Here is a 14,067-nt window from a genome sequence, read left to right on the forward strand (position 1 = left end):
AGGACACCACTCCCGCCACTCTCCCAGCCCTCCAATAGGAAAGAAGGAGATGGTATTGGTAGGCGGGCCAGACCCGCCTTCCCCGCGGTGGACGCCCCGCGCGAGGCGGGCCCAGCCGCCGCCCTCCAGTCGGGGGGACGGACGAGCTCAGCTAGGCCAAGGCGAAAGAGCGACGCGCACTTCAATCAGACGGCTTCACCAATGGGCTTGAGCGCTTTCCGTGGCGCCCGCCCCTGCATCGGCCTCCCGGCGCCCGCGCTGGTTTCCCTCAGGCCGCCGCGGCGGCGCACGCCCGCGCCTTCATCCGGGTCCTGGCGCGCTGCTCTCCCGGCGGCGGCGGGCCCGAGAGCCGGGACATTCCCGCGGCGGCGACGGCCCTCTCCGCGAGCGCGAGGTGGGTATGGCGGCCGCGGCGGCGAGCGCGGGTCCGTCGCCATTTTTTCTCCCTGAGACTCGCGGCAGCGGGTGGGCAGAATGGGAGAGCCGTGGGCCGGCCCGCGCCCGTCCGGCTAGCGCGGGCTGGGACTCGTGGGACGGCCTGCCGCCTCCAGCGGGTGAGTGGTCCCGGGAGGCCGGCGGGTCGCGAGCGGAGGTTGCGGGCGCTCGGGGCACGGGGGAGGGGTGCCGCGTGGCCGCCGCGGGGCCGGCCCCAACCCCCTCCGCTTCCCGCCCAGCTCCTCACCGACAGGGCGGGGGAGGGGGGTCATTCTTCACATTCCTTACCCCGCCCTTCCCCCCGCTTCAATCAAACTTGGGGCGGGCGGAAGGCCCGCCCTCCGGCCGGCGCCTGTTGGCCGGCGCCGCCTCATACTGTGGCGTGACTGGATGTAGGCGCCGCCAGGTGCCTTTGACGTCACTTCCGCTATCATGTTTGTGGGCCGGGGAGACCTTGGCCTTGGGGGTTGGGATGAAGGAGGGAAGGTAGGAAGTGCGAGGGGCGGGGGGACGGGGCGGGAAGGCGCGGGCGGGGAGGGCGGGAGAGTCGTGGCTGGCTGTATGCCCCTGCTCCCCGCGGCCAAGTGCAGCCTCCCTTCCTGAAGCAGCTGCTGCGGCTGGAGGTCCGCTGCGGCAGCCGTCCTTGGCGAGGGGGAGGGGAACGCGGGAGCGGGAGGAAATCGTATCCCGGGGGACGGGGCTTGGAGATTTGGGACTCGGTGTCACCGGAAACAGCGCTGGCCTTTTGACTCGACACTACAAACTCTTGGAACGGAGTGCCTGGAGAAGGCTTGCTAATAAACTTCCCCGGCGGGCTCCAGTGTGAGGAATGTGGTAACCTGTATGTCCTTGGCCAGTAATGCCCTTCGGTCTTTCAACTTTTTACAGTAGATTCTGTGTCAGAGGTGATGGTATGTATTTTTCAACTTTCCGGTTTTTAAAAAATTGACTAATGAGAGGGTGGGCAGACAAGAAAAAAGGCAGAGAAGACAGGGAATGTTAAAATGTTGAGGTAAATCAGGAAACTGGTTGAGTTTTGCTTTTTAACCTCATTGATAAATACTGCTTTCTTGGCATCCAGTTCCTAAAGTTAAAACATCATGTGGCATTCCTTTGCATTTATTTCTGTTGGCCTGAAGTGTAAGAACATTGAATGTCAAATTCCAAATTTATGTGTAGTTTAGGAAATAATAGTTTATATCCAGAATTCTTTTGGTGTTTGGCAGGGCCTGGTTTTATTTACTGTATATTCAGGAAGTACGTGTACTTAGGGAAGTGAAAACTTGGAAGTTACTTTGGGTTTTGTGAGAATGTTTGATTTATTATACATATTTGTTAAAAGTTTAGTTTGAAACCTCAGCTTTGAGAATAGACAAATTTCATGACGTCTTGTGAATTCAGTGGTATTAAATAGCATTTTAAAATGTATCACTTAGGTACAATTACAGTGTGAGGGAAAAAGTTAACTTTTTTGGATAGTTACATTGCAGTGACAATTAGAGAGTATTTTTATGTGTAGATAGGCTGTGGGTTCCCCTCACTTAAATTGAAGCTCTGTTGAACTTGAGACCCTTAAGAATCTTGCAAGTGTGAAAAGTGGAGTGAAACAAAACCATTTCTAAAACGAAAATGTGTAAGTAACTGCGTTCAGTTTTACAGAGTGAAGAAGTAAGTATTAAAAAGTTAGTCTCAAATGTTTATACCTTAAGGTCATTTTGTTCCTTTAACTAGACATTTCTTGGGTTAGAGAGCAGTACACTAGACATTGTGTATTTTTTATTTTAATAGCTAAGATAGTATAACTTCTACTCATATGGGAATTACTGAGTGTTAAGAGCGCCAAACTAGTGTTTGAAACTGTAGGTCCTGAGTCATTGTGTCATGAAGTCACTTTAGTGGGTGGTGATCCGAGTTTTTATAAAAGTAGAAAATATTCAATTGAATACAAAATAGCGTGGTGATGCAGCTCGACACGTGTATTCCTGCAAAATAATCCTGTGAAGCTGAGCGTCAAAAGTTGAAAAACTTATTCTGTAGGGTGTTTTTCTCGTTAATAGCATTGTATAAGGTATTATAGTTTAATATTTTTTAAGGAGTATTAAATGGGCTGTTTATATTTCGAGGAACATGAGCCGCTCACTTTAGTTTTCACAAGTTGGGAAATAAATTTGCCATCCATGACTAGTATGCGTTTTAATCATAGTATTTTTTAATAGCCTGCGAAGCTTTTCTTTAGACCATAAGAGATCTTTTCCATCCCAGAGTATTAATTGCCAATTATCTGTCCGTGTCTAGATGAGACTAGAAGAATCCGAATCCCCAGTAGTGAGTTGTCAGCATTGCCTAATGTGACCTCAGTACTGATCGGTATATGCTTTTTGCCTGTGTGGGTGTTCTGAGCATTGTATAATCACTTAAGAATGGACTTCATTAAATAAACAGACAAAATATGAGAGCCATTACTCTATTTTTGGTACTAAGTCTTTGAAATCCAGACTCTGTTTTACACTTGTGGCACATACACTTGGGGCTAATCACATTTCAGGTGCTCAGTAGTGACATGTGACTAACAGCTAACAAATGAACAGTGCAGTTTTAGTGCACTGTTTTTAAAAAAAATTAGATTTTTTAAAATTAGATTTCTCTTGCTGAATAGTTGTAGTTTCAGATAAATAGTCAAAAATGTTGTCTCTCCACAGTTTCATCTCAATTGTAAAGAAATTGCATTAGGTAATTTTTTTTTTCTTCTTTCTTTTTTTAATGATAGAAACAAAGTCTCACTAGGTTGCCCAGGCTGGTCTCCAACTCCTGAGCTCAAGTGATCCTCCTTCCTCAGCCTCCCAAAGTGCTAAGATTACAGGTGTGAGGCACTGGGTTCCTGGCTGAATCAGGTGATTTCTTAGGCCCTTTCTAGATACAAGATTGAAGTATTTTGAGGCAGCTGACAGCTATACTTTTAAGTTTCTTTTGCTTCTCTAAGAATAAGACATTTTGGGTGATTGTTCTACAATAACATAATGTATACAAGTTGGGAGTATTTTGCTTTTCTGTTAAGCACAGTTGGCCTTTCTGTCCAAGGATTTTGCATCCTTGAATTCAACCTCGGATGGAAAATATTTGGAGAAAAAAAGTATATACAACAAAAATAATACAAACAAAAACAATATAGTATAGTGACTACGTAATTTTACATCGTATTAGGTATTTTAAGTTATATAGGAGGATGTGTGCAGGTTACATGCAAATATGACACATTTTATAAGGGACTTGTTTCCTCCGGGAGAAGGAAGTATCCTGGAAGCAATCCCCTGAGGATATTTTTCTGCTTTGTGTGAATTTTTTATTAACAGGAAGTTACAGTACTTTTTTGGTCACCTGAGAAACCCACCCCACATTTTTATTGGCCACTTACATAATTCTCGAATGCTTAGAAGAGAACTTTTTTCTTAATGAATTCACTCTTGCGCAGTATAGACTATGAATTGCCTACTAAGGATCCAGTTAATTATAGTAAACTGTGGAATCTAGATTAAATAATTAGACCCTACTTTTTTTCTTGGCTGGAGGGATGTGTACATTACATAGTGGTTTTTTCAACCCAGGAACATAACAGTGTAATGGAGGATAGGAAGGCAGAAGATTTTTAAAGGGTTGAGAAATAATGGTTTATGTATAATGGTCAGCAAGACAAGCCAGCCAAGTTGGATATTCTTTAAGACTATCTTAAGTGTCTGCTATGTGTCTAAAAGTGAAAGGAAATAAGGAATAGTCCTAGTACTTAGCCATTCAAACCTGACCTAGTACTTAGCCATTTCAAACTTAATCTCAGGGTTAGTGTAATGTTTGATAGAATAAGAAATAAAAATCTTAAATTAGAATTACGTTAAATTTCTTTAGAGAAACGTAGTTATAAATGTGAAGAATTCATTATCTCATGTGTTGCACATGCTCTATCGATGGAAGCAAAATACTATCGGAGAGTTTGCTTATTAATGTAATACTCAGCCTAAATCATTGTCAGATAATTGTTGATAACCAACTATTTGATTTTGAAAGAAATCTATTATAGTAGCCAGTGTTGTAACTTTGATTTGTATTTGATTATAGAATATGAAACAAAGATGAGACTGGAGGAAATAGTTTATTTTACTTGTGAACTTTTTGAGCTACTTTGTTATAGGAGTATTTAAATTAATGTAAAAGTGTAAAGTGTAGGGAAATGTCTTAGCTCAGAAAATTTAAACTCTTACTAGATATTAAGTGCTTAAAAGGTAGAGTGTGCTTGCATTTGGACTAAAGTTTAGTGTATTTTAAGAAATTAGAAGCTATTTTTAAAAATATTTTAAAGTTAGGAATGTGTTCCTCAGTGTTTTCACCATAAGTCTGTGGGGATAGTACATACGTTAATTAACTTGATTTAGCCATAATATAAACCTGTTTTACGTACACCATAAAAATACCATTTTTATGTTAATTTAAAACAAACTCATTACAAAAATGAAATTAGGAATGTGAATGTTAATGACTTAGTTATGAAAACTTACTTGATGTAAATGTAGATATAGACAAATCTATAAGTAATAGATTTGCCTGCTTGTAGTATGCTTTAAATTGATAGTATTTTTAACCATCACAAGTATATCTGGAAAGGTAAAATTACTGTTAGGATAGTTTGTCAAATTAATTTATTAAGTACAGTTGCCATTTATTGAGTTAACTTCTCAGTCGTTAAATTTCTTGGCGTGTATCACAGTCCTGACAGCAGCCCCATGAGGTGTGGATGTTATAGTTCCCCCAAGTGGCGATGAGAGAACACAGCCACTGAGTAGCTGCTTGGCTGCTTGACCCAGAAACCATTGCCGTTAACCATTTTCCTGTACTGGTATGCTCAGCTGAAAAAAATAAGTTGAAGATACATTTCATCTAAGTTGAATTTTGACTTTTAGTTGCTATAAATTTATTTTTTATTATTATTATTATTTGAAATAGAGTTTTGCTCGTTGCCCAGGCTGGAGTGTAATGGCGCAATCTTGGTCCACTGCAACCTCTGCCTCCTGGGTTCAAGCGATTCTCCTACCTCAGCCTCCCTAGTAGCTGGGAATACAGGCGCACGCCACCATGCCTGGCTAATTTTTGTATTTTTAGTAGAGATAGGTTTTCACCATGTTGGCCAGGCTGGTCTGAAACTCCTGACCTCATGTGATCCACCCACCTGGGCCTCCCAAAGTGCTGGGATTACAGGCGTGAGCCACTGCGCCTGGCCAGTTGCCATATTTTTTTTTTTTTTTTTTTTTTTGAGACGGCATCTTGCTCTGTTGCCCAGGCTGGAGTGCAGTGGTGTGATCTTGGCTGCCTGCAACCTCCACCTCCCGGGTTCAAGCAATTCTTCTGCCTCAGCCTCCCGAGTAGCTGGGACTACAGGCGCATGCCACCACACCCAGTGAATTTTTGTATTTTTAGTAGAGGGGAGTTCACCATATTGGCCAGACTGGTTTCGAACTCCTGACCTCATGATTTGCCCGCCTTGGCCTCCCAAAGTGCTGCGGTTACAGCCATGAGCCACTACACATGGCCAGTTGCCATAACTTTTAATGGGAGGGTAGTTCCACCTATAGATTGAGGTAGTATGTGAATAACGATAGAAAGTGGATAATAAAAGTATTTTTGTTACTTTTTAAGACATAAGTATCAGAAGGCCCAAATTTTGATAATTTAGCTAGTAGTATCATGCCTAAGAAGTAAACAAAGGCCCAGAAATTAGATGATATGTCCAAGGACATAGTAAATGGAGAGCCAGCATTAACTGTAGACAGAAAAATTTCAAGTACTAAATGTATACTGGCTATCAACCCACTCTTTCCCAGGAGGCAAGCATTATATAGTTGTGATTAGTTAGTTAAGATTTTTAATTAACTTCCAAATGAATATTTCCATGGGTTCTTGTAATCCATAAATTCATGGATTATGTTCAGTATTTATGAGAGCTCACCCTGACTGAACATTGCTTTTCCTCACCTTTTTGGTCTAATCAGTGTTTTCTGAACTGCAGGCTGGGAACCATTAGATTATAAAATCAGTTTATGTATATAATAAAATAACACATTAGAGTAAGAGTATTGATTTGTAAGCAATATTATTTATTGGATTATTTATATACATATACTTTTCAAAAAATTGAGGGTCATGTGATAGCACTTGGTATGTAAATTACCAGAGTGCTTTCTAGCAATAATGTATTTATATAGCTGGATTGAGAAAGAACAATACGAAGTAAGCATGTGACACCAAGGTTGGAAAAAAAATTAATTTGAGAAAATTGGTAAGCGGTTGAGGATTGTAGTAGAGGTACCAGATGCTTTTTCTTTCAGCCATTTTTGTTTTTTGTGTTTTGTGTTTTTTTGTTGTTGTTGTTGTTTTTGTTTTGGCTGTTACTGTTTTAAAAGTAAGGACTAGGCTGGGTGCAGTAGCTCACGCCTGTAATCCCAGCACGTCGGGAGGCCAAGGCGGGCAGGCAGATCACCTGAGGTCAGGAGTTCGAGAACAGCCTGGCCAACATGGTGAAACCCCATCTTTACTAAAAATACAAAAATTAGCTGGGCGTGATGGTGCACGCCTATAATCCGAGCTACTCAGGAGGCTGAGGCAGGAAAACTGCTTGAACCCAGGAGGCGGAGGTTTCAGGAGCCGAGATCACACAATTGCACTCCAGCCTGGGCGACAGAGTGAGACCTCGTCTCAAAAAAATAAAAAAGTGAAAAATAAAAGTAAGGACAGTGCTGATTCATGGGAAATATTTTGGCTTATAAAGAGCCTGAGTTTAGGGACGAGTGTGTCTGCAAGTTCGTACTTTGCATAACCTGGCCTTGTAGAATTGAAATGAATTGAAATGGTCTAAAATGTAGTATAGTTTGGTGATGCAGTGCTGTCTCCTCTAATTTGGGGCAAGTTGTTAAGTTTCTTAGCACCAGTTTTCATCTAGAGATGATGAAGTAGTGGGGCCTTACATATTTTGGATATATGGTATTAATCCCTTTTTCTTACAGACACATTGATACTGCAGCTAGGAAAGCTGAGGGACTTTGGCTAAATTTCTTTTGCAAGGTTTCAGTGACAATGAATTAGTAGTAGGGCCAGGATTTGAATCCTGGTTTTTATTGACTCTAAATGAGTAATGCTGTGAACATTTGAGTACATGGTTTTTCAATTCTCTTGCTCTTTTTTTTTTTTTTTTTTTTTTGCAGGGAGGGCCAGGGTCTCACTCTCTTGCTCTGACTGGAGTTCAGTGGTGTGATCACAGCCCCCTGCAACTTTAACTCCCAGGCGCGATCTATCCTCCTGCTTCAGCCTCCTGGGTAACTCAGCTGGGACCATAAGCCTGCACCACCACACCCAGCTACGTTCAGTTCTCTAGGATATATACCTAGAAATGGAATTGCTGGGTCATACGGTGAACTGTTTTTTACTCATCACCAACCAGTTCCAGCATCAACAATCAATTCTTCAACTCGACACCAACAGAGTGTCCTGCAATTCAATTTAATTCTGAAACTACCTGGAGTTAGTACAAACCTCACAGGTTGAGGGCTCTAACATGCAAGACTGCACCCGCTGCAGATGCCAGTTTCAAGTCCCAGGTTTCCGCCTGAATTTTTAACCAACCAGCTATAAATTAGGGGGTTTCACAACTTCTTCCACTGGGTCTACAATTTGCTGGGATGGCTCACAGAACACAGGAAGACACTTAACTGTCACTGGTTTATTATAGCCAGATGAAGAGGTCCTTAAGCTGAAGTCCGGGAGGGTTCCTAGCAGAGGAGCTTCTGTATCTGTGGAGTTAGGGTTACACCACCCTCCTGGCAAGAAGATGTGTTTTTCAACTCAGAGCTCTCCAAACCCTGACACTTAAGGGGTTTTTGTGGAGGTTTCATACTTAGGCATGATTGATTACATTATTGGCCTTTGATGATTGGCCTACTCTCCATCCTCTCTGCCTTACCTGGAGGTTGAGGGGGTGAGTCTGAAAGTTCCACCCCACTAATCACGCCTTGGTCTTTCTGGTGACCATCACCCTCCTGGGGGGATGATAGGAGGCACCAATCAACTCAGTAACATTAAACAGACATTCATCACGTGGGAAATTCTGAGGGTTTTAGGAGCCGTATGCCAGCCAGGATCTTCAGATGGAGACAAACACCAAATACGTATTTCTGATTCCTCTTACAACAACTGTTTGACTTGTCTACACTGTTCTCCAAAGCAGCTGCACCATTTCACATTCCTACCAACAATCTAAGGGTTCCAGTTTTCTCCGCAGCCTTGTCAACACTTTCATTAATTTTATTAGCCATCCTAATGAGTAATGTAGTATCTTTTCGTGTGCCTGTTGGCCATTTGTGCTTATGAGTTATATCTTTGAAATATCTATTAAAATAATTTTGCTTACCATTAAATTAGATTGTTTTAAGCTACTTTTTTATGTGGTATGTTTTGCACACCAGTATACAAAGAAGAATGCAGATCCATTCTTTTTCATGTGGATATACAGCTGTCTCTATGTTATTTGTTGAAAAAATGATTCCCGGCCAGGCGCGGTGGCTCACATCTGTAATCCCAGCACTTTGGGAGGCCGAGGTGGGCTGGTCACAAGGTCAGGAAATCGAGACCATCCTGGCTAACACAGTGAAACCCCGTCTCTACTAAAAATACAAAAAAAATTAGCTGGGCATGGTGGTGGGCACCTGTAGTTCCAGCTACTCGGGAGGCTGAGGCAGGAGAATGGCGTGAATCCGGGAGGCGGAACTTGCAGTGAGCCGAGATCGTGCCGCTGCACTCCAGCCTGGGCAACAGAGACTCCATCTCAAAAAAAACCAACAAAAAAACGATTCCCAGTTGAATTGTCTTGGCATGGTTGAAAATCAGTCGACCCATGTATGGGTTTATTTCTAGACTTTAAATTCTACTATACTGAGCGGTATGTTTTTTATTACATTTTGCAATTTTAAAAATTAGTGCTTTTGATTACTAAATCACTACAAAATAAATGTAGTCCCTATCTTAAAAAATGATCTTTGTAGTAGCTACCTCCTAAATATGAAGTCTGTAAATTAAAGAGTAATAATACGCTTTAGATTACTTGGGGTTATTAAAGATTTTGGACTCTACCTTCAGCGCACGTATTACCTTTCTGTCTAAAGAATCCTGACCCTGAATCAGATCCAGGTGATTATCTTTGATTTAGTTCTATTAAGACCACTTCGTGTTTGCTGGCATGGGATAAATGAGTAGGTTCGTTTAAAAATTAGTTTCTCTCTGTGTGTATTTTTTATATCATCTGATTGTACATTGGTGCATTTGGATTATGCATGATGTACAGCACTTTTGGGTTTTGGTCATTGGATTTTTAATTAGAGGCTGTTGTGTTTTTCTGTAATGATTTTTTGTTTCTTGAAGGATAAGTTATTTCATAAATTTTCATTTATAGGAACTATAAGAACAACAGTTCAGTAAAAGGTGGTGGTAAGAAGGTGATTTCTGAATCTTGTAAATACATGGTTTTAGGAGTGGATTCAGATAACCAAGCATTTAAAATACTATCAATGAAATACAGGAAATGAAAAGAAAGCACAGCATAGATTATGCATGTAGCCAAAATGTTGAGTTAAATTTCATTTTCAACATAAGTGAATGGTCTAATACTTTTTTTTTTCTTGTCACTCACACAGGAAACCAAGATTACCGAGGAGGAAAAAAAAAAGCCTTCCTGTGGTGGTCAGCTATGATTCCTTTTCATCATTCACCCTGGATGTTCTCTTCACTGTGGGATGAGGTAGTAGGTTGTATAGTTTTAGGGTCACACCCACCACTGGGAGATAACTATACAATCTACTGTCTTTCCTAACGTGATAGAAAAGTCTGCATCCAGGCGGTCTCATAGAAAGTCAGTTAACTAATTGTACAATATTTAAGATTAATTTGTCTTAAAAAGATGTAGTGCAGCATTTGTTTATGGCCTGTAAGTTTATTACTTTAGAGGTAAAGTCTGTAGCAAGTACACTGGATGGGGGTGGGGATACCTTTTGCTTCTTGTCTTATTTCTCTGTGTCAGAATAAATGTATTTTTTTATTTTGATTGATGCTGATAATTTTATGTTGACATTTTCTTTTGAAAGAGATTGTAATTTCCATTCCAGAAGAAAAGATTGCTCTATCAGAGTGAGGTAGTAGATTGTATAGTTGTGGGGTAGTGATTTTACCCTGTTCAGGAGATAACTATACAATCTATTGCCTTCCCTGAGGAGTAGACTTGCTGCATTATTTTGTTTTTATTTAGATGATATTAAAACTCAGAAGAATTAATTTTGACTTTCTTTATTTACCGTTTATCAGTTAATTTTCTCTGTTCAAGTATAGTACAGTAGCACAGAGATTAACATTTAAATTTTTCACATATGGTATATTTCAGAAATTTGAAGTTAAGCAAAAATCTTAATGAGTAGAGAAAGTAAGTAAGTAGCCTTCAGGAAATCTTAATTAGAGGACCAGGCCCTTTTGGAATTGTGAATAGGTTTATAGCCTTACATCCTGGTACACATGTCCAAGGTGAGGTCCTGGGTGGTAAAGGTAAATACATATTGGAAGGGCACTGTGTGAGCCAAATGAGTCGGATTAATCATGATTATTTCCAGTTTGGGTTTTGGGTGGTCTTGGAGAATGTTGTAAACACTGCTTCATTGATATGTTGATTGAGCCAGACTTTACTCAGCAGCTGGAAAAGGAGAGATGGGAGATGGGCTCTGGGTTCTACCTTTGCTCACTGGTAAGTGCTAAGATCTCAGCTTTGTCCTCAAACCCTGAAGTAGTCCTTCATTCACACAGTGGAATCACTTGAAAATGTCAGATGGGGAAGTCCATAGGTTGCTGCTTTAAAGAAAATAGAAAAAATGCTGGAAAAGTTTTCTTGAATTTTAACATCCATGAAGGCCCATGTTTTAGCTTTCCTCCGATGGGCAAGCCATACTCTTAACTTGGGTCTTGTAATCAACAAGCAAGGCTAAAAGCTCTCTAAGTGCATGTTGTTTAAACTATTTTGTGTTGGAAAAGAGGCAGTGTGGAGGTGAGGGAGAAGTTCCTCCCTCTCCAGTCATTTCTAATAAATGGAAATTTAAGGAGAAATTTTTGTTTATCTTTAATATCTAAGATAATCACTGTGCAGTGCCATTGGTACTTTTCATGGGAGTAGCAACATCAGACTTCTTTGGATGGGCCCAACCCAGGTGACTTACTCGGGACCAAATTTATGCCTTTTGTTTTATCCACTGTGGACAGCTGCATAGATAATTGGTCTTTGTTCTAAACTGCACATAAAAACATGGGAGAAAATGACATTTGTTGCCTTTTGATGTGCCAAAGAAGAGTGAGAATGTTCTAAGAATTCTCTTTGGCTTAATCTTTGTGAATTGAAAATACGTATAACTCTTTTGGTGAAAGTGTAGCAAGTACAGTCATGAAATTTTGTGGTTTTTCTGACACATGTTCTTCCAGCATAATGTTGCCACCTTCAGTTGGAAACGTATCTTTAATAATTAAACTAAGCCCTGCAGAAAAATTAATTTATATATTAATTACGTATGGACATTATTAGCTAAGCAGAGTAAGTAAATTGAAATAAAACTTTAAAAGTGCCTTTATGGATAGAGTGACTAAAAGCTTGTTTTTAATGATGATGAAATTCATCAGAATTTGTTTCTGTTTACTTTAATTCAGGGGTCAAAAACAAATACCATCAGAGGCCCAGGAGGGGCTAGCTGTAACTGGGAAATACAGTAAATTAATTTGCTGTGGTTGATAGCAAGTAGGGTTTACATTGTCACCTACTTTTCCAGTTACCAGGAGAGACTGGAGATTTTATGAAATTTGATATTTAAATGTTGGTAATTGGGTCGGGCACCATGGCTCACACCCGTAATCTCAGCACTTTGGGAGGCTGAGGTGGGCGGAGCACCTGAGGTCAGGAGTTCAAGACCATCCTGACCAGCTGGTGGTTTGTCTTTAATAAAAATACAAAAATTAGGCCGGGCGTGGTGGCTCATGCCTGTAATCCGAGCACTTTGGGAAGCCGAGGCGGGTGGATCATCTGAGGTCAGGAGTTCGAGACCAGCTTGTCTAACATGGTGAAAACCTGTTTCTACTAAAAATACAAAAAATTAGCTGGGTGTGGTGGTGGGCGCCTGTAATCCCATCTACTTGGGGGACTGAGGCAGGAGAATCACTTGAACCCGGGAGGTGGAGGTTGCAGTGAGCCAAGATCACACCACTGTACTCCAGCCTGAGTGACAGAGCGAGACACTGTAAAAAAAAAATAAATAAAAATAATTAAATGTTTAAAAGTCCAGGACTCCAGTAATATGTGGTGGGCTGAGTGTTAGACTACTGGCTTACATCCTGTGATGTAATTAGATTACTTTCTTGTTCCTTTGTGACTTGAGGTTGCATTTTAAGCAAATATATTTGCGACTTTTTACCAAGGTCATATATGGCCAGATAACTTTTCAAAAGCATGAGTGAAAGAATTCTGATTAGTTTGAATTTGAACCAAAACTCAAAAGAACATGACCTAATTTAACAGGTTAATTTGAAGTGCATCTGCCAAGTAGAAGACCAGCAAGAAAAAAAAAATGGGTTCCTAGGAAGAGGTAGTAGGTTGCATAGTTTTAGGGCAGGGATTTTGCCCACAAGGAGGTAACTATACGACCTGCTGCCTTTCTTAGGGCCTTATTATTCAACGGTAACCTGTTTCCTTGCTACTTTGCTTTGGTGTAAGCAGAGTTCTTTCTGTAGGTTTTCTCAAATGAAAACATTACAAGAATACCAAAGAGCAGTGTTTGCATTAGGGATTTATAAACTGCAGCATGGTGCTGACATTGATAACTGAAAGTCAACTAATGAGAATTTGAGACTTCTGAAGTATACTTAGTTGCTGGTGTCTCTCCCTTTTGGGGTCACTGGAAAGTTTAGAAAGCATGGTTTTGTTTTTGCTCAGGTTTCTCTTGTCTCGATGTCTACATTATGTCTGAAGGAAAGAATTTAACAAAACTTGAAATACTGCTGTTTTTCTACACTGTAAATATTTATCTTGCCATGTTTCTAGGTTTGTCTTCTGGATTTAAAATTTGGGGCTGTTGGGATGGAATTGCATGGTGTGGGAATGGGTAATTGAGCTGCTGCTCATTATGGTATGTAACAGTGATTTGTCTGTTTAATATGTATAAGAACTGGAAGGTCAATAAAATGAAAATGATTTCCTTGACGGGGTAATGGTGTTACATGTTTTGTTACACATCTTTTCAATAAAAACATTACATACTTCAAAACTTGTGGTTTTTAAGTCATACTTATCCCCATCCTTGCAGTATTAGATGTATTTTTCATTTGTAATTACTATGATTTGTTCTTAGTTTCATTTCTCATTAGCAATAATGTGGTCATTGGACGATCATTTACAGATGTGTTAATAAAGCTAATGCGAGCCATTTCCAGCTCTTCCATTTTTGTAAACACTTGTGTGACTTTTTACAGACAATTAACTGCTCAGGATCGCCCTCCTTTTTGTTTTTGTTTTTGTTTTTGAGATGG

The 14,067-nt window shown here is 40.6% G+C and overlaps 1 protein-coding gene, 1 long non-coding RNA gene and 3 other non-coding genes across 5 annotated transcripts; all 5 read left to right on the forward strand.

Annotated features, from left to right (window-relative positions):
- The first annotated feature begins 270 nt into the window (after nt 1–270).
- On the forward strand, nt 271–13,805 carry LOC144334792 (uncharacterized). The gene has a single exon (XM_077966447.1). The coding sequence runs from the start codon at nt 401–403 to the stop codon at nt 923–925; it is 525 nt and encodes a 174-aa protein (XP_077822573.1). The 5' UTR covers nt 271–400; the 3' UTR covers nt 926–13,805.
- On the forward strand, nt 271–13,805 carry LOC144334793 (uncharacterized). The gene is made up of 2 exons (XR_013404977.1): nt 271–394; nt 7,677–13,805. It is a non-coding gene; the product is annotated as an uncharacterized LOC144334793 (long non-coding RNA).
- MIRLET7A-1 (microRNA let-7a-1) lies at nt 10,253–10,332 on the forward strand. The gene has a single exon (NR_032352.1). It is a non-coding gene; the product is annotated as a microRNA let-7a-1 (primary transcript).
- Nucleotides 10,643–10,729, forward strand: MIRLET7F-1 (microRNA let-7f-1). Its single transcript, NR_032359.1, has one exon. It is a non-coding gene; the product is annotated as a microRNA let-7f-1 (primary transcript).
- MIRLET7D (microRNA let-7d) lies at nt 13,117–13,203 on the forward strand. The gene has a single exon (NR_032357.1). It is a non-coding gene; the product is annotated as a microRNA let-7d (primary transcript).
- Nucleotides 13,806–14,067: the final 262 nt, after the last annotated feature.

The sequence above is a fragment of the Macaca mulatta genome, chromosome 15 (assembly GCF_049350105.2).
Source record: "Macaca mulatta isolate MMU2019108-1 chromosome 15, T2T-MMU8v2.0, whole genome shotgun sequence".
NCBI lineage: Eukaryota > Metazoa > Chordata > Mammalia > Primates > Cercopithecidae > Macaca > Macaca mulatta.

What these genes read in the sequence shown, in the direction of transcription:
- LOC144334792 (XM_077966447.1), top strand. Translation starts at nt 401, where the DNA reads ATGGCGGCCGCGGCGGCGAGCGCGGGTCCGTCGCCATTTTTTCTCCCT.